Source organism: Myxine glutinosa, chromosome 8 (assembly GCF_964187855.1).
Source record: "Myxine glutinosa chromosome 8, kmMyxGlut1.1, whole genome shotgun sequence".
Taxonomy (NCBI): domain Eukaryota; kingdom Metazoa; phylum Chordata; class Myxini; order Myxiniformes; family Myxinidae; genus Myxine; species Myxine glutinosa.
Genome location: NC_136268.1, coordinates 90,113,444 through 90,135,223, shown reverse-complemented (window position 1 = coordinate 90,135,223; position 21,780 = coordinate 90,113,444). Strand labels below are relative to the sequence as shown.

General features: G+C 45.0%; 1 protein-coding gene across 1 annotated transcript in view; it reads right to left on the bottom strand.

The window, feature by feature from the left end:
• CDH23 (cadherin related 23) overlaps positions 1-21,780 on the bottom strand; it is a 216,953-nt gene that overhangs the window by 179,142 nt on the left and 16,031 nt on the right. The window contains exons 4-14 of the mRNA XM_078783508.1: positions 19,010-19,135; positions 18,691-18,894; positions 18,415-18,593; positions 12,282-12,437; positions 10,559-10,685; positions 10,299-10,415; positions 9,887-10,111; positions 6,377-6,546; positions 4,858-4,995; positions 553-672; positions 243-420 (exon numbers count right to left, since the gene is read on the bottom strand). Of these exons, the coding sequence (XP_078639634.1) occupies positions 243-420; positions 553-672; positions 4,858-4,995; positions 6,377-6,546; positions 9,887-10,111; positions 10,299-10,415; positions 10,559-10,685; positions 12,282-12,437; positions 18,415-18,593; positions 18,691-18,894; positions 19,010-19,135 (1,740 nt within the window). The remainder of the gene's footprint in view (positions 1-242; positions 421-552; positions 673-4,857; positions 4,996-6,376; positions 6,547-9,886; positions 10,112-10,298; positions 10,416-10,558; positions 10,686-12,281; positions 12,438-18,414; positions 18,594-18,690; positions 18,895-19,009; positions 19,136-21,780) is intronic.

Sequence of the window (21,780 nt, the reverse complement as noted above, 5' to 3'; positions counted from 1 at the left end):
TGTTTTTTGAGTTAGGCTCTCTGAAAAGAAGATGAATGTTGTTGTGTGTGAAATCCTCCACAGATGACTGTATAGTTTATTGCATAAAGTCAGTTCGGAGCAAGGTTTTGACTCAGAATGCTGCAACACTTCCAATGAGAGAAGAGAAATAGCATATCATAATGGATAGCGGTAAGACAACTATCTCTGCATGAAGAATCAGGCCACCACGTGTAACCAAACAGGTTAAACTCTAAACTCACTTGCACCAGGTCCTTGCAGGCTGTAGGTGACCTCACCATTTTCTCCTTCGTCTGTATCCAGCGCGATTAGTGAAACAACAGAAGTACCTTGGGGCTCATTTTCATACACCGACGCTGAATATCTACTCTTGGAGAAACGTGGTCTCACGTCGTTCACATCCAGCACCGTGATGTAGGCCTGCCACAAGTTATGCAGTCACAATGAACTTGGTCTTATGAATAATTCATTTACTCAAGCTGATTTCATTTGATCGAGTGGCACAACAACTATTTTAAGATGGTGGAAAGTGTGTCTTTGGAGTAGTAGTACCTGGGCAGAGTTCCCTCGCTGATTCGATCTTGGGGCTCCCGGGTTGTCCCGGGCGGTAACAGTCAGGGTATAGCGATCCTTTTTCTCTCGATCGAGTGGTGATAGCACGTAAATCTCTCCCTGGAAATCACAACGATCAGATCGGTCAAAGACTACTTTGGTGTTGTATCTTCTTCATATGTGAAATTTGTAGAATTCGTTTTTCACTTGGAAGTTGTGGGTTAAGATATATAAATAAAGGTGGAAAAAGTCTGTTTTGATGCATTTTTATTCCAGGCTTTAAGGCAACAAAAGGTGAAAATGTTGAAAAGGGGGTGTAGACTTTCTGTAGGCACTATACCTCCGCCAGGCTCAACAGTTTACGTTTTGTACCCCACTGATAGGCTGATCTAGATGCGGACCCGATCCAAAATCTAATAGTCTTGTTCTTGTCGCCAAACCAACTCATCCACCAAGTTTTGTAATAAGTCGTCCGCAACGTTTGTTGGAATATCATACTATATATCATTTTTGGCCCTGTTACTCAATGATGAAGAATCACGTAATAATTGAAAAACCTCTCGAATCCAGATTTGGATCTTCACCAAAATCGAATCAATTCGTCCTTGTCACAAATCCAACCTGTCCACCAACTTTCGTCCGAATCTGTCCATGACTTTTTGAGATATCCTGTTCACAAATAAACAGACAGACAAAGGTGAAAACATAAGCTCTGCCCACCTTAACTAGGGGAGGTCATTAAGAATCTTTACTATGTCAATACAAATCCAATCAGGATATACAGGGCGTTTCAAAAAGATTGATACAAATTTGACTTCCTGCCATTTCTTTATTTTTTTTATCCATACCGTTTTCCTTTTCAGCGTTTGGTGGTATTATCGTGGTATTTGTTGCCTGGGATTTCTATCTCAGTAGCTCAACGATGCCACTGACAGTGGAGCAGAAGACAAAAGTCGTGGCTCTGTGGTATGAGACAAAATCATATGTAGACACCCGCCGGTGGTTCTCATTTTCTGTGGAGCAGAACCACCTGAGGAGATCACTGAGAGGTACCTGAAAGGGCCTAAGGTGATATGCTTCTGTGCATTCAATGCCAGATGGGGAATGCTAGTGCCATATTAGTTTGAGAATGACAACAGCAGGACGGTGACGATCAACGGTGAGCGCTACCGGGCCGTGCTCCAGAAGTTCAATAATGATCTAGCCCAAAAAGGCACCCCAAACCAGCTCAGCATGACCTGGTTTATGCAGGATGGTGCACCCCCGCATACAGGTGGTGACACCATCACTTTCCTGCAGCAACTCTTCAGAAACCTCCTCGTTGCCCTGGATACCGCTCATGACTGGGCACCCCATAGTCCAGATTTGAACTGGCTGAACTACTGGTTCTGGGGAGCTGCCAAGGGTTCTGTCTACGTCAACCACCCTGCCACACAGGATGATCTGAAGCAGGACGTGTCAGACTACCTCCAGGCAGTGTGCCACATGAGACCTACAGAAAAGTTGGACAGACCTTTGGAGTCAGGATCAATGTCTGTCTGAACCGTAGAGGGGCACACATCGAGAACGTCAATTACAAGGATTTTGCGAAAATGCCAATTTCAGACCTGGGGCTCTCACTAACTCGAGCAGTGACATACTGCAATAGCAATCAGTGATAGAAAATACCATGTCATAAGCTTTCAAGAAATGTTTGGTTCACGTTCCTGAGGTTTCTGTTTCTTTGTAAATAAACGTTTAAAGTTGTATCACTCTTTTTGAAACGCCCTGTAAACGGTCGGATTGGTGCTTCGCAGGGCAGAGCGATGGATCGCAAAGTGTTCCGTCTCTAGGATGGAGGTTAAGCTGGATGCCCCATCTGCCACAATTATTCGGCATACATTAAAGATGGCATTGTGTATTTTGAAGACGAACAAGTGAGTTATCGCTGGCACCCTAAACCATTTACAAGTCGCTGCCCTGACCCATAGGTGGCCAATGTATTTCTGGCTCAGCCATTGCTCCCAGCAGCGATGGTGCAGCACACAAACACAAACCTTGTGCATACACTACTCAAAAATATGAAAAGATAATCCATTGTAACATTTTTTTCTTCTTCCTTAACTACCCTAAGGTACTCCTGTCCATCTTTTAGCAATCATATAGTTATGTACTGACGTCACAATGGCTTTACTATAATCCGTTTTTACCCTCATGGCATTAGAGGGACGTTTCTCAACATCCACACCAATCTCTGCCCCAGACTCTCATGGTTATGCCTTGCAGGTAATTTGTTATTAGGTTCAGGAAGCAGCACAAGGTGCCTCACTTTCTCATTTCCAAGCAGGTGCAAGCAGAAGAGACGACCAATTTAGGTCATTCTGAATAACTGATTTCTTCATTATGCAGTCAGTGTTAGCACTGTATCAGACAGCTGTTTTAATCAATTGCGACTGATCCTTTAAGGTAGATGCAGTAAATGTTATCCTACTAATTAAAAAGCCAATTTTATATATTGTATTAGATTGTAAGATTGATGTTTGACCATTTTACAAGCTCCTGATATATATTCTTTCCCTTTAGGCACTTGAGCAGCCGAGCACCCAATTTGTCAGCTCCCTTTATGGTGATGTCTGTGAGCATATGTCCTCAAAAAGGTGAATGTACTGTCAGTGTATGTTCATCACTCATCTTACAATTCATTTTTATACCCATGCCCCCAATCTCACCAAAAATTCCATATTGATGTCCCCATGCCTAACACACTATTCTTTCCAACTTCTCTTCCACCCCCACAACACCAGTGAAATCAAATAAATAAAGTAAACAAGTACAAAAAGTTTTAATTAAAACAAAAGCCGCGTCGATGTTACACAATGCCTAGATGCAGCTGTGCCTATAACGTCGATCTTATAGGCACAGGACATTCCTATTGATTCGATTACTTGATGTTATTTTTGTGCAAAGTGAAAATATATCTCGGCAATTTCCCGTGTGTGGCGACGAATTTTTAATATATCTCGGCATTTTCCCGTCTGTTATTTCAGGCGGTGTATGACTGACCATGCCGCGATTTAAAAAAATATATATCTCGGCAATTTCCCGTGTGTGGCGACACGTGAACGAAGCTATGCTCCTCTCTCCACATTATTGTGACGACGTATAAATTAAATATTTCATCGTGACGATTGTCATCAAATGGACGAATTTTTAATATATCTCGGCATTTTACCGTCTGTTATTTCAGGCGGTGTATGACTGACCATGCCGTGATTGTAAAAAAATATATCTCGGCAATTTCCCGTATGTGGCGACACGTGAACGAAGCTATGCTCCTCTCTCCACATTATTGTGACGACGTATAAATTAAATGTTTCATCGTGACGATTGTCATCAAATGGACGAATTTTTAATATATCTCGGCATTTTCCCGTCTGTTATTTCAGGCGGTGTATGACTGACCATGCCGTGATTGTAAAAAAATATATCTCGGCAATTTCCCGTATGTGGCGACACGTGAACGAAGCTATGCTCCTCTCTCCACATTATTGTGACGACGTATAAATTAAATATTTCATCGTGACGATTGTCATCAAATGGACGAATTTTTAATATATCTCTGCATTTTCCCGTCTGTTATTTCGGGCGGTGTATGACACCATGCCGCGATTTAAACAAAATATATCTCAATGGACTTGAAGTTACAGGCCTTTGAGAATTCATTTTGTTCTATAAAGGGCAACTTTCATTGGATTTTCTTCCCGTTTTTTTTCAACCGAGTCTAAAACTATGTTAGCGACTGTGAAAAATGAAATGATATATCGAATTTGATTTGAAATAAAACTGTGTGAGAAAGGAAGACACCACGGGCCTACAAAACAGGCCTCAAAGCTATGCGAGTTAATAAAATGATGGATATTTGTTTATATGAAGCCTCTCCCACAATGGGTGGAGCTATGGTTCCCAGAATGGGTGGAGCTTTGAGGTTTTGTCTTCTCTGCAAGAACAAGAAGAAGAAGAACAAGAAGAACAACAACAACAGCAGAGGGCACTCTATGAGCAGCGTCTGCGACGCGGCTAAAAATTAAATTAATGGGGTGTGGATGGACCAAATGGCCACTTCCTGTGTGCAAGATCTTTGTATTTCCTTTGAAGAATATTCCAATTTTGTATTATTCAAATTCAAATATCCTATGTCAGCTGGTTGGTTTAATATGTCATTCCTCAACAAAATCAACTTACAATTAAAGCTTTCTATGTCCAGGAGGCTGCTTATAGGAAATATTCTGCCAAATTTGTGTACATATCAAATAAATTGTCCCTTACCATGAAAGGTGTGATGCCAAATTTCCCTTCCCCATCTACCAGCGAATACTCCACGACGGCAAAGTTGCCAGAGTCAGCGTCAGTTGCTTTCGTTTGCAGGAGTATTGTGCCTGGTTCCACATCCTCGGGCACGTAGCGCTGATTGGGGAGAGTCAAAAAGTTACAAATTCATTCAGCATCAACAAACACAATTAGAATTGAGGGTTTCTATGAATATGCACTTGGTAAATGTAAATGAGGTGAAATATATATATATATAATTATATATACATATATATATGTATCTACTGTACTTTATATATGCTTTTATGGCTCGCAAGATGGTCTAACCTGGGTTTTAATCCTGATCCAGCTATAAACTGTCATCCTGGTGTTTCACAGGAAGGGTGATTCAACAATATGTGTGCCGTCCCTTGGGTGGACGTTAAAATGGGCATCCCATCTGCCACCGTTAGTTGGTGGACGTTAAAGATCACACAGTATCCTTTCGGCAGAGTAGGTGAGCCATCGCTGGGTACCCTGAACAAATTACAACTTCCTGCCCTAACTACTGCTGGGAAGGCAATGGCAATCCACCCAGTATAACTCTTGCCAAGAAACTGCATCAGCAGTACTGATGTTCTCTAAGAGAGTATGGTACATTAGAATCAGAGGTATGCTTTTATGGATTAGATGACTTTATGGATTTTATGGATGAAAACCTTGATCTTTTCTACCCCCGTTAATTCACCCGATCCACTGTTATGAAATACCGACTTCTTACCTGGAAGTTCTAACAGTGTCCATGTGTTTTATATCTCTACCGCCCCTCCACCCCCTTTCCCATGCCTGCTCCCCCCAAGCCCTCTCCCTCCCACCGATCTCCCGATGTCCCTGTTCTCTATTGTTGTACTTGTGTGGTTCCCTCTCTCTCCCCATCTTGTCTCCCGCTCCCTTTATCATATGTTTTATGTGTCATATGTGTCATGTGATTAATGTTTGCTCTTACACGAGCCTCGATCTTGTATACAGAAAACAAACAAAACAAAAAAAACCTGCCTTTGAGATGGTGCACAGTAGAACTGATAAATGCCCTGCTGTGGTTAAAATGGGGTTTGTTAGCCATTACAATTATACACATTATACGACTTCATTATTACTGGCAAAATCGAATATTTTTCAAGTATATTGGTTGGTCTTGTAATTGTCATGGTTCCCTTTTTGAGGCAATGTTTAATGGCTGGCGTGATGATGGGAATAGAGCCTGTGATGGATGCTGTGAAGAGAAACAGGTTGAGATGGTTTGGTCATGTGTTGAGGAGGGATGAAAGTGACTGGTTGAGAAGAGTGATGGAAATGAATGTAGAAGGAAGTAGAGGACGGGGAAGACCGAGAAAGACTTGGCTAAAGATGGTGGAAGAAGTGGTTTTATAATCTCTCCAAAACTCAATAACTTTTGGAGATACTAATAAATCCCAAAATAATAATGATGCAACATATCTGCAGAAGTTGAGACAATCGTAGATGTGATAATTCTCACCGTGTAGGAGAGAGGATTGAACACGGGGTTGTTATCGTTGATGTCCAAGATGTGGATGAAAACCGGCACTGTAGTAGTGCGAGCTGGCCTGCCATGGTCGCTGGCCTGGATGCTGAAATTCAGCCACTGAACCTCTTCGTAGTCAATGGTTCGGTTGATGCTCACCTTCCCTGAGCCATGGCACAACCCACAGTTAAAATGGAACTGTTGTGTTCTCAGCCTATAACAGCTAAACATATATTTCAATTTTTATGCCTGTGATGTTTTCAGTGACCTTGCATTATGGACAGTGTAAATAGTGATAAATATTAGGTCTTCTCGTCGTCTCACAAACATTAATACTGTTCTGTCAGCCCGGCGGTTCAAACCACTGGGTGACTAATAGCCGTAACGGTCCTTAATTCCGAGGCGCGTAGCCGAAATTATGGCGGTGGTTTTTATGGCACGTGCGGGACAGAAGGCAACGGGGTGCTTACCTGGACGGAAGTCACACAGGTTTATTCTTGGACCCACAAACAAAGAAACACGACGCAACAAATAAAATGCAACACAATAATTTAATGAAAATGAATGCAATATGAAAGCGGTGAAAATGAAAGGTGAGGTAAAACTAAATCCTAATTTGAGGTACCCTCCATACTGACTCAAACACAGACAAAGGGAAAGATAAAATAAAATAAAAGGTTTTAAGCCAGCTGGCACTCAGTTTTGCGTCCAGAAATGGCCTTTAGGAGCCTGGTGGTCATCGAACCCCGAAGTCACCACGCTGGAAACGCACAAGATGGTGCAAAGTTGCCTTTCGCGTCGCTACGAACGTGAGGCAGTTCATGCGGCTGGTCCTCTTTCGCTCTCCACCCCCTCCGAAACGCAAAGCGGCTCCAGGTCCCCCGAAAAGCACCACGGTCCAACGTGGTACATCCAATTGGATTGTACACCCCCTCCTCCAACACCCCCTCCTCCAACGTTGGAAATGTTCACACGAGCTCCAAAAAGTTATACTCCCAATCGCACACGAGCCAAGAACCGCCAGCCAGAGACAAAGAGCGACCGCAGAGACGAAAGCCCAGCCCGAGAGAGAGAGAGAGAGAGAGAGAGAGAGAGAGAGAGAGAGAGAGAGAGAGAGAGAGAGAGAGAGAGAGCGAGAGAGAGAGAGAGCAATTTTTCCTCTTTTTGCCCTTAGCTCGAACCAAATTGAGCTTAGGTACATCCAATTTCCTTTGATCATCCTTGATATGTCTCTTCAACTTGATTGAAGTCCACCTGTGGCCAATTCAAATCATTGCACATGATTAACAAAAACACGCCTTTCTTTACAATGTCCCACAGTTGATGGTGCATGTCAGAGCAGAAACTCCACCATGAAGTCCAAGTAACTGTCTGTAGAACTCTGAGATAGAATTGTGAGGAGGCATAGATCTGGGGAAGGGTATAAAACAATTTCTGGAGTGTTAAAAGTTGCCAAGAGCACAGTGAGCTCCATTATTAGGAATTTGAAAGAATATGGAACTACCCAGACTCTTCCGTGAGCTAGCCATCCGACCAAACTGAGCAACAAAGGACCTTGGTTGGGGAGGTGACCAAGAACCCAATGACCACTCTGACAGAATAATAAGGGGTTTCCTTGGCTAATAACAAGTAAAAAGAACTGTAGATTTAATTGGCTGAGATGGGAGAACCTGCCTGAAGGACAACAGTCTCTGCAGCACTTCACAAATCTACACTTTATGGGAGAGTGGCAGCACTCCTAGATTTTGCAGAAAGACTAATGACATAAGGCAAAATATTCTGTGGTCTGAGGAGATGATAATTGAACTCTTTGGCCTGAATGCAAAGCGCTATGTCTGGTGGAAACCGAGCACAGCTCATCACCCATATAACACCATCCCTACCGTAAAGCATGGTGTTGGCAGCATCATGCTATTGGGATGTTCTTCAGCGGCAAGGACTGGGAGACTTTTAAGGATAGAGGTAGCAATGAATGGAGCTAAATACAGGTAAATCCTTGAGGAGAAACTGCTATGGAGGGCAAAAGACCTTAGACTGTGGCGACGATTTATGTTTCAACAGGACAATGACCACAGCAACACTGCAATGACTTCCACTTCAAAACAAGAATATGAAAGTCCTTGAGTGGCTAAGCAAAGCCCAGACTTGAATCCCATTGAGAATCTGTGGAAAGCCTTGAAGATTGCTGTTCACCGACACTCCCCATCCAACGTGAGAAAGCTTGAGCAAATCTGCAATGAAGAATGGGAGAAACTCTCCAAATCCAGATGTGCAGAGCTGATGCAGACATACCCAAGAAGACTCGAGGTTGTAATTGCTGCCACAGGCGCATCTAAGTATTGACTCAGGCGGCGGAATACTTATGTAAATTAGATATTTGTTTCATTTTCAATAAATTTGTAAAAAAAAATTCTTAAAATACGTTTTCCTTTAGTCATTATGGGATATTTTATGTAGATCGGTGATAAGTTTTTTTAATTAAATCCATTTTAAATTCAGGCTGCAACACAACAAAATGTGAAAAATTCAAAGCTTGTGAATACTTTCTGAAGGCACTGTATAACCACAAGTTTTCATGTAAGTTTGTCTGGCTGTTCGGGAGTGTATTTATTCTTTTCAGGACTTAAACTATTCACGGACTAGTGTTTGTTTGTGTGTGTTTGTCACGCTACTCCTCTCACAGTTCTTGGCTGATCACTTCCAGACATGCCACACAAGATCAGCATGACTCCAATTAGTGTATAGGGGTGTTTTTGTCTTGCCAGTGGTGTTGGGGGCGGGGGGAATGGGGAGGACACAAATTCTCTGTGTAAATGTGTATAATGTAGCTCCGCTCCAGGTGGGAGAGGGTATCACAAGTCCCCACCTTTTACAGCACAATATTCCTGTCCCCACGTTTTCCAGTGCAGTGAGGTGTTTTGAACTATAGGCAAGAGGCACGTTTTTGCTTCATGCACGTAACCCGGGTTTTTTTTTCCAGGAGCAATTGAGGCAGCTCTCAGTTGCCTATACACCGTCCAAATAAAGGTGCATGTCTGAAGAACTGTTGCATGCTTGGAACAAGAATGGCTGTAGGGCAGGTACTCTACTAGTATAAGTAAAAACACAAACACAAAAAAAACAAGAAACTTCTTGAAATATAAGTAATAGGATCAATGATCAACAAAAGGTTTATTTCCATTGATAATATTTATCACCACAAAGGTTTAAAAAAAAAATAGTTCCCACCATATCTAGTACTCATCTTTTATTTGGTTTGGAAGTTCTTTGGAAAAAACTACTTTGCCTGGCCTAGGCTTGCAGAATAATTGCAGAGGATACTTTGGCACTCTGGCAGTGTGGTGTTAAATAATGGAGACAGTTCCTATGCATACTTTCTGAGGGAAGAGGGTTGCGAGGTGGATTTCCTGTGCCTAGATGGTGCATAGTTAATTCATGTTTTACCAGTTTGGGCCCCAAATATTGAAAATTATACAACGAAGAGATGGAATGGAGGTCATTCACCTGCAGCTGGATCATCAATTCTGATGTATCCACCTGGAGGAAGGCCAAGCAGAGAGTAGGATACCACGCCATTGAGGCCTTTGTCTGGGTCTACAGCGGCCACTGAAAGCAAAGTGGTACCAGGTGGTGCTCCTTCGATCACCTGGTCGCTGAAGTTGTGAACACCAGTTGGGCGGAACCACGGGGCATTATCATTGACGTCCATCACTGACACTGTGAGTACAGCTAAGAGTCACACAAACCAGGAAGGCAAAGGGAATATCGGATTGTTTCAGTTATAAAGTACTCACAACTAAACTGCATTACTTATGATCTAAAACCACAGAACTACTATGGTATTTTGTGGCATTTTACTACAATGTTAATATGCGGAATGCTATTTTGGTCATATATTGTACTGGATATTTAATACCATTTGGGTCACTGACAGAGACATTGACCAGGTCACTGGCACGGTCACGAGTTGAGATGGTGAGCACAAAGGATGCAACCTTCTCTCGGTCCAGCCTCGAGTTGAGGAAGACAGCCCCTAATATGGAGAAAGGCTGTGATCACCAGATTATTATGTCATTGACTGTAGAAATGAATATTAACAAGATGGTGATTATCATTAAGCTAATTATGAATCTGTTGCCAGTTATGACAAGGATTTACAATGGTGTTCTGTCTCACCAGTGTGGAAATCAATGCCAAACACGTTGGCCTGATTCATCATAGGAGCGTTGTCGTCATCGAAGGCTGCCACTTCAATGATGTAATACTCCAGCTTGGGGGCAACGTCCAGATCCCTGGCTGTGACCTGAGAGAACACATCGATGTGTTTCATCATTTGGAATCTTTTCTCATGGCTGGCTTGCTTTGACTCAGATAAATCCCTCTATGCAGGTGAAAGGTTTGAAATATGTTACAATGACACATTGTTAACTAGACCGGCACTCAGTAGAGAGCGTACCTCCGCCTGGTTGGCAATATCACTCAGTGGTGAAGAATCACTTAAAAATTCTACTAGCTGGATCCGGATCCGGATCTTCACCAAAATCGAATTGATTCTGCCTTGTCACGCACACAACCTGTCCAAGAAGTTTCGTCCAAATCCATCCATAACTTTTTGAGATATCCTGCTATGTATCGTTCTTGGTGTTATTTCCCAATGGTGTAGCATCACTTAAAAAATTAAATAATTCTCATATCCAAATCCACATTCAGATCTTCACCAAAATCGAATCGAATCGTCCTTGTCAGACACCCAACTGGTCGACCAAGTTTCGTCCAAATCCGTCCATAACTTTTTGAGATATCCCACTATGTATCGTTTTTGGCCCCATCTCCCAATGGTGAAGAATCACTTAAAAACCTCTAGTAGCCGGATCCGAATCCGGATCTTCACCAAAATCTAATCATTTCGGCCTTGTCACATACGCTACCTCTCTGCCAAATTTCCTCCGAATCCGTCCACAACTTTTTGAGATATTTTGTTCACAAACAAACAAATGGACAGAAAGACAGACAGGGGTGAAAACATAACTTCCATCCACCTTTGGTGGCGGAGGTAAACATACTTGCCTTTCTGACTAGAACGGCATTCGTTACAGGTTGAACAGTTTAAAATTTTGTCTTCCACTGATAGGTCAGATCTGCATCCGGAGCTAAATCAAAATCTAATTGGCTTGTTCTTGTCGCCTACCCAGCTCATCCACCATGTTTTATCATAATGCATCCACAACTTTTTGAGATATCGTGCATTCTATCGTTTTTAGCCCTATCACTCAATGGTGAAGAATCACTTAAATGTTTTTTTTAAATCTCCTACCTGGATCCGGATCCTCACCAAAATAGAATGAAATTGTCATTGTCACCCACCCAACCTGTCCACCAAGTTTCGTCCGAATCCGTCCATAAGTTTTTGAGATAATGTTCTATATATCGTTTTTGGCCATCTCTCAATGCTGAAGAATCACTTAAGAATTTATAGTATCCAGATCCGCATCTTACCAAAATCTAATCAATCCGTCCTTGTCACACACCCAACCTGTCGACCAAATTCTGACCAAAATCTAATCAAAATACCAAAAAATTTAATAATAAATATATTCAATATATTCAAATACCAAATAATATTCTAATCAAATAATTTTGTCGACCAAAATCTAATCAATACCTGTCGACCAAATTTTGGCTGAAACCGTCCATAACTTTTTGATATATGCCGTTCACAGAGACAAACAAACAGACAGGGATGAAACATAACCTCCACTCTACCCACCCACCCCCCTCCTTCCCCCCTCCACCACCCATCACCATTTCTACACCAAATTCCACAAGTAGGCAGTGATATTTCGATTTTCTAAACATCGGTCTTGGGGCAAAAAGATTATCGGAAGGGTTGAAGACACACCATAGCCACAACAGATCCAACTTCGAGAGATTCATCGATGGTGATGCTTTGGATCGGGGAGAGGAATTCTGGCCGGGCATCATTCACGTCATCCACAAAGATCTTCACAGTGGCACTCACGGAGAGTGGTGGCGTGCCACGATCTATGGCCAGCACCTGTTGGAAAAGAAAGAGGGTAATGAGACACAAGCCCAATAAAAGTTTTGACCTAGCGAGCTAAAGAAACTGATTTCAATTTTTCGTAAAGAATGTGATAACTTTTATTGAGATTAGTGGTCTTGTGAGAAGGCTGGACTGGCATTCCAGAGATTGTTGGTACAAATCCATCTGAAGGCAGCTGCATTAAGGATTGTGATTCCAGATTTCTGGAAATTTAGCTCGTCTCATGACAATTATGACATCACTGCTGGACTGTCTGGAAAGAAAACAATCAGGCTCTACCTGCCCTGCCTTTTTTGGTTTATATGTGATTTAGTTAACTTTTATTGCGTTTTAGTACAGTAGGGTTGGGTACTGAAATGCTGCAACTCGATGTGCGTTGAGTAAATGTGTTAAGGATGTAGTATAAACAGATTTGTATCTTCAAAAACAATGAGGAAATAGAGTCGCGATAGGCCAAATGTTCTTTTTAAGTGTCCAATCTCCTTAGTAAACACGAGAATATTGAAATTATCCCATGCTTAAGAAGATTCCCCCACATTGATGAAATTTGGCACAGAAGTCAGGAAATGTCTTTAAACATAAATGATTGCAGTTCATACAAGGTCAGATTATTGAGCCCCAGTTTCTCTGCAGAATGGTGCAACCCATATAAAGAGGCTTAAAAAGGGAAGTGGGTTGGTGTTGGAATCGATGATTGTAAGTCTTTAATATACTGGAGAACAAACACGACATAATGACAATAACACCGAAGCTTTTCATGCTGTACTCTTCAGGGCGATTCATAGCAAAGAGACCGGAAGAGATGAGAACCAGTGCATTTATAAGCATGTCTAAGTAACCGCGACACCAATTGGTTCTTCAATCATGACGTCATTGGTGTTCTGAACGCCCATTGGTTGACTCAGTCACCACTGTCCCGGGCTCCGATTGGCTGGAGCGGAGTTGTCAGCGATGACGCACCATTTGCATCATTACCTTGGACAGATGTCGGGGAAATACCTTTAATCTTTCCGTGTTGGAAGAGAATGAGAGAATGTACAAATTCCTTTTGACGACACAATGTAGGGTCCGTGGAATGGATGAAGGTTGCTCCTAACATACGTAGATGTTACTTTGGAGTGATGACTAGACTACGGATTTTTATGTTAAGAAAATAGGCCTTTTATGTTTTGAAAAGCGGAATTTTTTTTTTTTAATGTGAAAAAATCCCGAAATATTTTTTTCCCCCGTTTTATTCATTTTTTATTATTACCAAGTTTTTCAGAAATCAGTCAAAAAAAGAACAAAAAATGGTAAGCTTTTTCCTGCACAACATTAAGCACTCTGGGCTAGTAAACAGGTAAAAAATGACGTTCAGGTATCTTTATTGCAACCGCATTGTTTGATAAGTAGAGGACTAGAAGAAATTGACAAGACCCTATTAGGAACGGTTAAAGTAGGTGTTTGAAATCATTATCTTGGCAATGTTCTCCTTGGTGAGGCGGTGTCGGCGGTCGGTGAGGACGTTTCTGTAGACGGAGAAGGACCTTTCCACGTCGACGCTGACGATGGGGCAGTACCTCAAGAGGGGGATGTCGGCAAGCTTGACTCCAGCCGGCACACCAACCTCAGATCCGTGCTGATCTCCATCCAGGATCAAAGCCACTGTCCTCAGCACACCAATGTCGGGATTGCGCTGCAGCACCGCCTTGAACTTGGTGAGCAGGATCTCCTTACGGCAGCCTCGGATCTTTTCGAGCTCCTCCTTGGCCTGATCAAGGAGCTGGAAGGCCTTGGCCAGCTCCATGCCGGCCTCCTCCAGCTGCTTAAGGATCTTCGGGATGAACGACACGTGGGCATTTAAGAAGACCAAACTGAGCTTGATGTCCGCCTTTCCGAACAGGTCCTTGGCACTCCGGATTGCCATCGCGTCGTCATCGTTCAGCTGGTCCACAATGTCCTTGACGGCCTCGAAGTGCTCGGCGTAAAACACCGCGGCGTCGATCCAAGTCCCCCACCGAGTCAGAATGGGCTCCGGGGGGAGAGAAAGATTGGGCTGCTGCTCCTTCCAAAGGACAACACGCGACGGGGCTTTGACGAACACCTTCTTCGTCGTGGCAATCAGGTCGTTGACGTCCTTGAACATTTCTCGGACTGTCTCGCAGACACGGTGGAGCACGTGGGCAACGCAAGTCACATGCAGCAAGTCCGGGAAGAGATCCTTCAGGGCATGGCCGGCCTTTATCATATAGGCCGCGGCGTCGCTGACGAGGACCTTGAGGCACTCCGGCTTGAAATCAGGCCAAAGATAGCGCAGCGTGTCATTGACTTCGCGCACGATCTCCCCGGAGTTGGTCTTCTCCAGAAACATGCACTGGACGAGGTGGGGACGAAAGTACCCCTCCTTGGACAAGCGTCCCGCGATGATGTTGGCCACATATCGACCTGCCGAATCGGTCGTCTCGTCAACGGACAGCCAGATGGGCTGCTGTCCGAGGTCGGCACGGATCCCCGCCAAGGCCTCGTCATCGCACTTGTCGAGGTAGTGCTTTCGAATCCAGCTTTCATCGGGGATCTGGAGAGTGATGTGCTTCTCCAGGAACGACCGGAGGGCAGGGTTTTCCAATTTCGACCATGGGATGCCAGCGGCCAGCATGGCCTGGCACAGCTCCTGAGCCACGACGTCGCACTTGTGCCTCTTCCCACCACCAAAGTCCTCCATGGTGGCTTGCGTGACCGTCCTCTTCTTCTTCAAGGCCAAGTTGCTCTTGTGGTGGTCTCCTCGGACATGTTGGGCCAGCTCAGACTTCTGCTTCGCCCGGAAAGTCTTTTCACAAGTTCGACAGAAAGCCGTGTCACTCGACACGTACTTGAAGGTGGCCCCATCGCCGCCAGCGTTGAATTCCTTCAGCCACTTGTCACGAAGAGCAGCACTCATCTTGATAGGAGACTTGTTCACACTTTGTGTACACTCTCTCACTGTAGTACACCGCCTCACTGCTGTACACACTGGGGACGCAACGCACGCAAGTGGACGCAACGTTTTGTTTTTGAGATCGATCGCAGTTAAAAATTTTGATCGCAGTTAAAAATTTCGAAAAATTCCCTAATTTTTTTTAGCGTTGCCAGACATTTTCGACCAAAAAGGGCATTTTATTTTATTTTTCCCGAAAAAGGGCGAAATGTTTTTTTTCTCCGAAAATAGCAAAATAATTTTTTTGCGCACAAAAAAGCCGTTTAATGTGAAAAAATATTTATTTTTTTTTCACATAAAAATCCGATGTGCAGTGATGACTTAACCGGTACGAGCATGCAAGAACGTACAAGGACAGTCGACCATTTCTTCTTCTTCTTCTTCTTCTTCTTCTGCCATTGCACGGCACTTGGATGCCAACCCCGATTGTGCAGACCAGTACAATGGAGATATGTTCAAGATATTGAACCGAGGTAGTAGTACGTTACTTCCACAAAATCCGGTGTGTAGTTTTGGAGATGAGAGCAAATACCTATTTTGGGGAATCCAAAACACCCCCTGTAGACGCCCTTATTGAGCGCAGATTTTGATGTGGTCAATACACCTTTGTTAGGTGTACTTTCGTTCGAGACAGGCCGATATACGAATTTTCAGTCCCCATGTTAAAGTTGCAAACAGAGAAACGATCCCATATATAAGGGAGGGGCGCTTTGCGCCTCCCTTGATTGAATGTGTACTGTCCTCCCCGATTACAATGAAGGCATAATACCCGTGCACCACTATCTCAAATGAAAAAAGAAAATCTAATCTGCAGAAGGCAATTTTAAGTTGGATCGATGCTTGACATCATGGCATGAAATGACATAATTTGTGCAACCAAAGCAATGTTGTACAAATAAATGACAGCCAAATAGAATGTACGTCAAATGTGTTGTTTTGCCATCTATATTGACTTTCTTGTTAGATAGGAAAGATTCCATATTCCAGCAGGAACATATACACTACATGGCCACAGCTATGCGGACACCCCTTCTAATTAGTGGATTCGGCTGTTTAAGCGACACCCATTGCTTCGGGTATATACATATAATGAAGCACACAGCCATGCAATGTCCATCAACAAACATTGGCAGAAGAATGGGCCATACTGAAGAGCTCAGTGAATTTCAACGTGGCACCGTCATAGGATGCCACCTTTCCAACAAGTCAGTTCATCAAATTTCTGCCCTGCTAGAGCTGCCCTGGTCAACTGTAAGTGCTGTTATTGTGAAGTTAAAACGTCTAGGAGCAAAAACAGCTCAGCCGTGAAGTGGGAGGCCACACAAGCTCACAGAACGTGACTGTCAAGTGTTGAAGCACGTAAACATCCATCGTCTGTCCTCGGTTGCAACACTCACGACCGAGTTCCAAACTGCCTCTGGAAGGAACGTCAGCACAACAACTGTTCGTCGGGAGCTTCATGAAATGGGTTTCCATGGCCGAGCATCCACACACAAGCCTACGGTCACCATGCGTAATGCCATGCATCGGATGGAGTGGTGTAAAGCTCGCCGCCATTGGACTCTGGGGCAGTGGAAACGCGTTCTCACGAGTGATGAATCACACTTCACCATCTGGCAGTTCGACGGCCGAATCTAGGTTTGGTGGATGCCAGGAGAATGCTACCTGCCCGAATGCATCTTTTTATAATAGAGCAAACTTTATGGTTATGTTTGTTTGTTTATATGCGACCAAAACGTCTTCTTCTTCTTCAAATAAAATTAACACCCAAAACACAGTCCATGAACTCTGAATTACGGTTAGACTGTTGAGACCCCTCAGACCTTTGACGACCCATTAAATCCCCCAAGACCCTTAAGACCACCAAGACCCCTGAAAGCCCAAAATACCCTTAAAGACCCAAAAGACCCTGAAGACCCAAAAGACCCTGAAGACCATAAATACCCTGAAGAACCAAAACACCCAGAAGACCCAAAAGCCCCTGAAGACCCTGAAGACCTCAAAAACCCTGAAGACTCCAAAGACCCTAAAGACCCAAAACACCCCGAAGACCCAAAATACCCTTAAAGGCCCTGAGGATCCAAAAGACCTTGAAGACCTAAATGGCCCTGAAGACCCAAAAGACCCAATATACCCTAAATACCCCAAATACCCCGAAGACCCAAAACACCATGAAGACCCAAAAGACACTGAATACCCTAAAAACACTGAAATGGCCAAAGATGCATATCCCTTTGAAATGGCGTGTGGTGAGGCGCGTTGGGTGCACCGAGTCAAGCTAGTAATTCCAACTGTAACATTTGGTGGAGGGGGAATAATGGTCTGGGGCTATTTTTCATGGTTTGGGCTAGGCCTCTTAGTTCCAGTGAAGGGAAATCTTAATGCTTCAGCATACAATGTCATTCTAGACGATTGTGTGCTTCCAACTTTGTGGCAACAGTTTGGGGAAGGCCTTTTCCTGTTTAAGCATGACAATGTCCCCGTGCACAAAGCGAAGTCCATACAGAAATGTTTTGTCGAGATCGGTGTGGAAGAACTTGACTGGCCTGCACAGAGCCCTGACCTCAACCCCATCGAACACCTTTGGGATGAATTGGAACGCCGTCTGCGAGCCAGGCCTAATCGCCCAACATCAGTGCCTGACCTCACTCATGCTCTTGTGGCTGAATGGAAGCAAATCCCCGCAGCAATGTTCCAACCTCTAGTCAGTCCAGTGAAAAGCCTTCCCAGAAGAGTGTAGGTTGTTATAGCAGCAAAAGAGGGACCAACTCCATATGAATGCGCATGATTTTGGAATGAGATATTCGATGAGCACATACGGGTGTGATGGTTCGGGTGTCCACATACTTTTGGCCATGTAGTGTATGTTTACACATATGATTGGACCATCAAAAGGATGTTCCTTCCAACAAAAAACATATGAAAGCTAACATGCCCTCCATCCCAGAAATCTCACAGTCCTTCAACTCTATTGGAGACAAGGCATAAGTAATGGGGATAAGAGGACTAGAAACCTACAGTAAGTGTGTACAAATCACGAATCTCGCGGTCCAGCTGTCCCACTGAAGAGATACGAATGGTTCCATCAGTTGCACCCACAACAAAAGTATCTCCAGCACCAGTCTCCACGCGGTACCACACTTGTGCACTGGGGCTGACATCTGCATCCTCTGCAGTCAACTGGGCAACAAAACTTCCTGCAAGGCCACACATGTAAAGCAATACATTAGAACGCGTCGATAAATCTTTGACTGGACAACTGAGAATTTTTTTTTTTACTTATAGCAATTGGACCTGGAGGGCTGTTTTCCATGATTCTGATAGACAGTGAAGCATTCTTAAACACAGGAGGGTTGTCATTAACATCAAGTATGGAAACAAGGAATTCTGCCGTGGAGTTCAGGCCTCCGCCATCTTGCGCTAGCACAAAGAAGTCAAGATGTGCTCCAGCAATGGCCTCACGATCCAAGCCTTCAGCTGTGACTACAACCACAATGCCTGTGTCGCAGTGGCACAGAGAAAATGACAACATTTCATCAACAACTTCTGTGTCATCTTTCATCAGGTCAGGTATTAGAAGAGGAAGAAATTCACCTTTGATGCTGGACCTTACCTTTGTTAGCATCAATGCTGAAGTACTGACTGCCATTTCCAAAGAGCTTGTAGGTAACTGTACCATTAATTCCTGCATCCATGTCTGTTGCTCTCACCGGGCCATTTGTCACCGTGACATCCGTTCCTGAATGAATAAGAATTAATTCATATGCCAATTGTCTGAATCAAAGTCACACAATGAGCCTCACACAGTGGCTATCTATCTATCTATCTATAATTCCAGCAATCTCTGTGTGTATGTTTGTATGTTTGTATGTTTGTATGTTTGTATGTATGTTTGTCTGTGACCGCTGTTTCTCGACAACTACTGGTCCGATATACTTGAAACTTGCCAGGTATATTGCTGGGGACCCGAGGATGTGCCTTTTCAAGGTTTGAAATTAATCGACAAGCAGTTACCGAGCTATGTCCAAAAAACGATTCAACCAATCAGAGAGCAGCGAGCTATCACGTGTGCCGAACGTGGCGAACAGACTCTGCCTCGGACGGCACATTTGAGAGCGTATTCATTTATTTCACGTTTGCAAACTATGTTGGCGCTATGTTGGCGTTAAACTATGTTTTAAAACTAATAAAAACTAATTTGCGATTCATCGTAACTGCGATATACGACCTTCCGGAGCTCCCGTGAGAGCGTGCGCCATTACGGATAGTAATTCAATTAAAAACATAAAAACATTGTCCCAATTCAGTCAGAGCGAAGGGCGTTGTTTTAAGCGAAGAGCGTTTTATTTTTCCCCTTAAATTCAGTCGCCGGACGGTGAAAGCTTTTTTTTGGGGGCAGCTACTGGCAGCGACGTACGGCCAATCACAGGACACGTTGTTGTGTCGACGTGCCGTGTTGTTTTCCCTCGCGGTTTGGAATGTTTTTCCTTTTCATTTCTTTTCTCTTCCTTACGGAAGTACGGGCATTTCCTTAAATTTGCGATTCTTTCGCTTTCCTGCGCGTTTGGGCACGCTATGGCGATTTCTTTACCAAACTCCGAAGCCGTTCGCTTTGGACCAAACCATTTCATGTAAATAGAGGGGGGGGATTGTCACCGTACTCGCAAGCCGTTCGCTTTGGACCAAACCATTTCATGTAAATAGAGGGGGGGGATATAATTTTAGATATAGATATAGTACGGGCATGCCCTAGTATATATAAAACACAGTTTGTGTGTGTGTGTGCGTGTGTGTGTGTGTGTGTGTGTGTGTGTGTGTGTGTGTGTGTGTGTGTGTAATGTTACCGATAGACTCCTAAACGGAGAGGCTCACGTACTTGATATTTGGCATAGACATAGCCATTGAGCCTGGGACGAACATGGCCGAGACTATATTTGACGAGATCCATATTTTTTATTCATATTTACCTCAGCACATTTCAGCGAAGTACCCGCTAATCTCAGCCGGTTCCAGAGCAGCTCGCTGATTCGCTCAGAGCGATCACGTGATGTTCCATTCCCGCCGCCAGACTGATTCGCTCAGAGCGATCACGTGATGTTCCATCCCGTCACACGTCACACGTTCTTTCACCTTTTATGCGATCGTGTTTTGTATCGATTTTGTGCGATATGAATTAAATGTCTTTGAAACAGCTGTGAAACGTCTTTCCACAACCCTTCCGTAACCGATTGGAGCAGTTTATTGCCGCACAAAACGAGATCCGTGAAGCGAGTTGGTCGAGTCGTGCTGACCAAGATGGCGACACGGCGGCTTCACTTTTCACGGAGTATGAGCGTTCTATATATTTTCAATTCAGTGCGCCCGTGATTTGTGGCATAGACATGACCATTGGGCATTCACGGTGTAATTTGTCCGAGGCTTTTGTCCGAGTGAGCTTGAGTCGAGAGGGCGAATGTACGGGTTGGGAATGTACGGGTCTCCCTCCCCCCGCCCGGCAATGCCGGTACTGGAGGACGTCACAGGATCAGTGAGTCTCCAAAATCCTTGCGAATATGCAGGACTATGTCGCGATTGTTGTGCTGCTCTCCAACCATGAGAACTGCAACGTCATTGATGACTGGCCCTCCCCTTCCCTCCCCCCTCCATCCTCCCCCTCCCTTCCCCCTCCACCCTCCCCCTCCCTTTTCCCCCTCCCCCTCCCTTTCCCCCATCCCCCTCCCTTTCCACCATCCCCCTCCCCCTCCCTTTCCCCCTCCCCCCTCCCCCTCCCTTTCCCCCTCCCCCCTCCCCCTCCTTTTCCCCCTCCCCCTTCCCCCTCCCCCCTCCCCCTCCCTTCCCCCTCCACCCTACCCCTCCCCTTCTCCCCTCCCCCTCCCCTCCCCCACCCTTCTCCCCTCCCCCCTCTTCTCCCCTCCCCCCCGTCCCCCCCCATTCCCATCCCCTCCCCTGCCCCGCCCGGCAATGCCGGGTACTTCTGCCGGGTCCCTCCCCCTCCCCCTCCCCCCTTCCCCCCCACCCTCTCCCCTCCCCCCTCCCTCCCCCTCCCGCCTCCCACCCCTCCCCCCTCCCTCCCCCTCCCCCCTACCCCCTCCCCCCCTCCCATCCCTCACCCTCCCCACCCCCCCTCTTCTCTCCCCCCCTTCCCCCCTCCCCCCTCCCCACCCCCCCTCTTCTCTCCTCCCCCTTCCCCCCTCCCCCCTCCCCCATTCCCCCCTCCCCTCCCCCCCCTTCCCTCCCCCCTCCCTCCCCATTACCCCCCCCCTCCCCCTCCCCCATTACCCCCTCCCCTCCCCCCCTTCCCTCCCCCCTTCCCCCCCTCCCCTCCCTCCTCCCCTCCACCCCCTCCCACCTCCCACCCCCTCCCATCCCTCACCCTCCCCATCC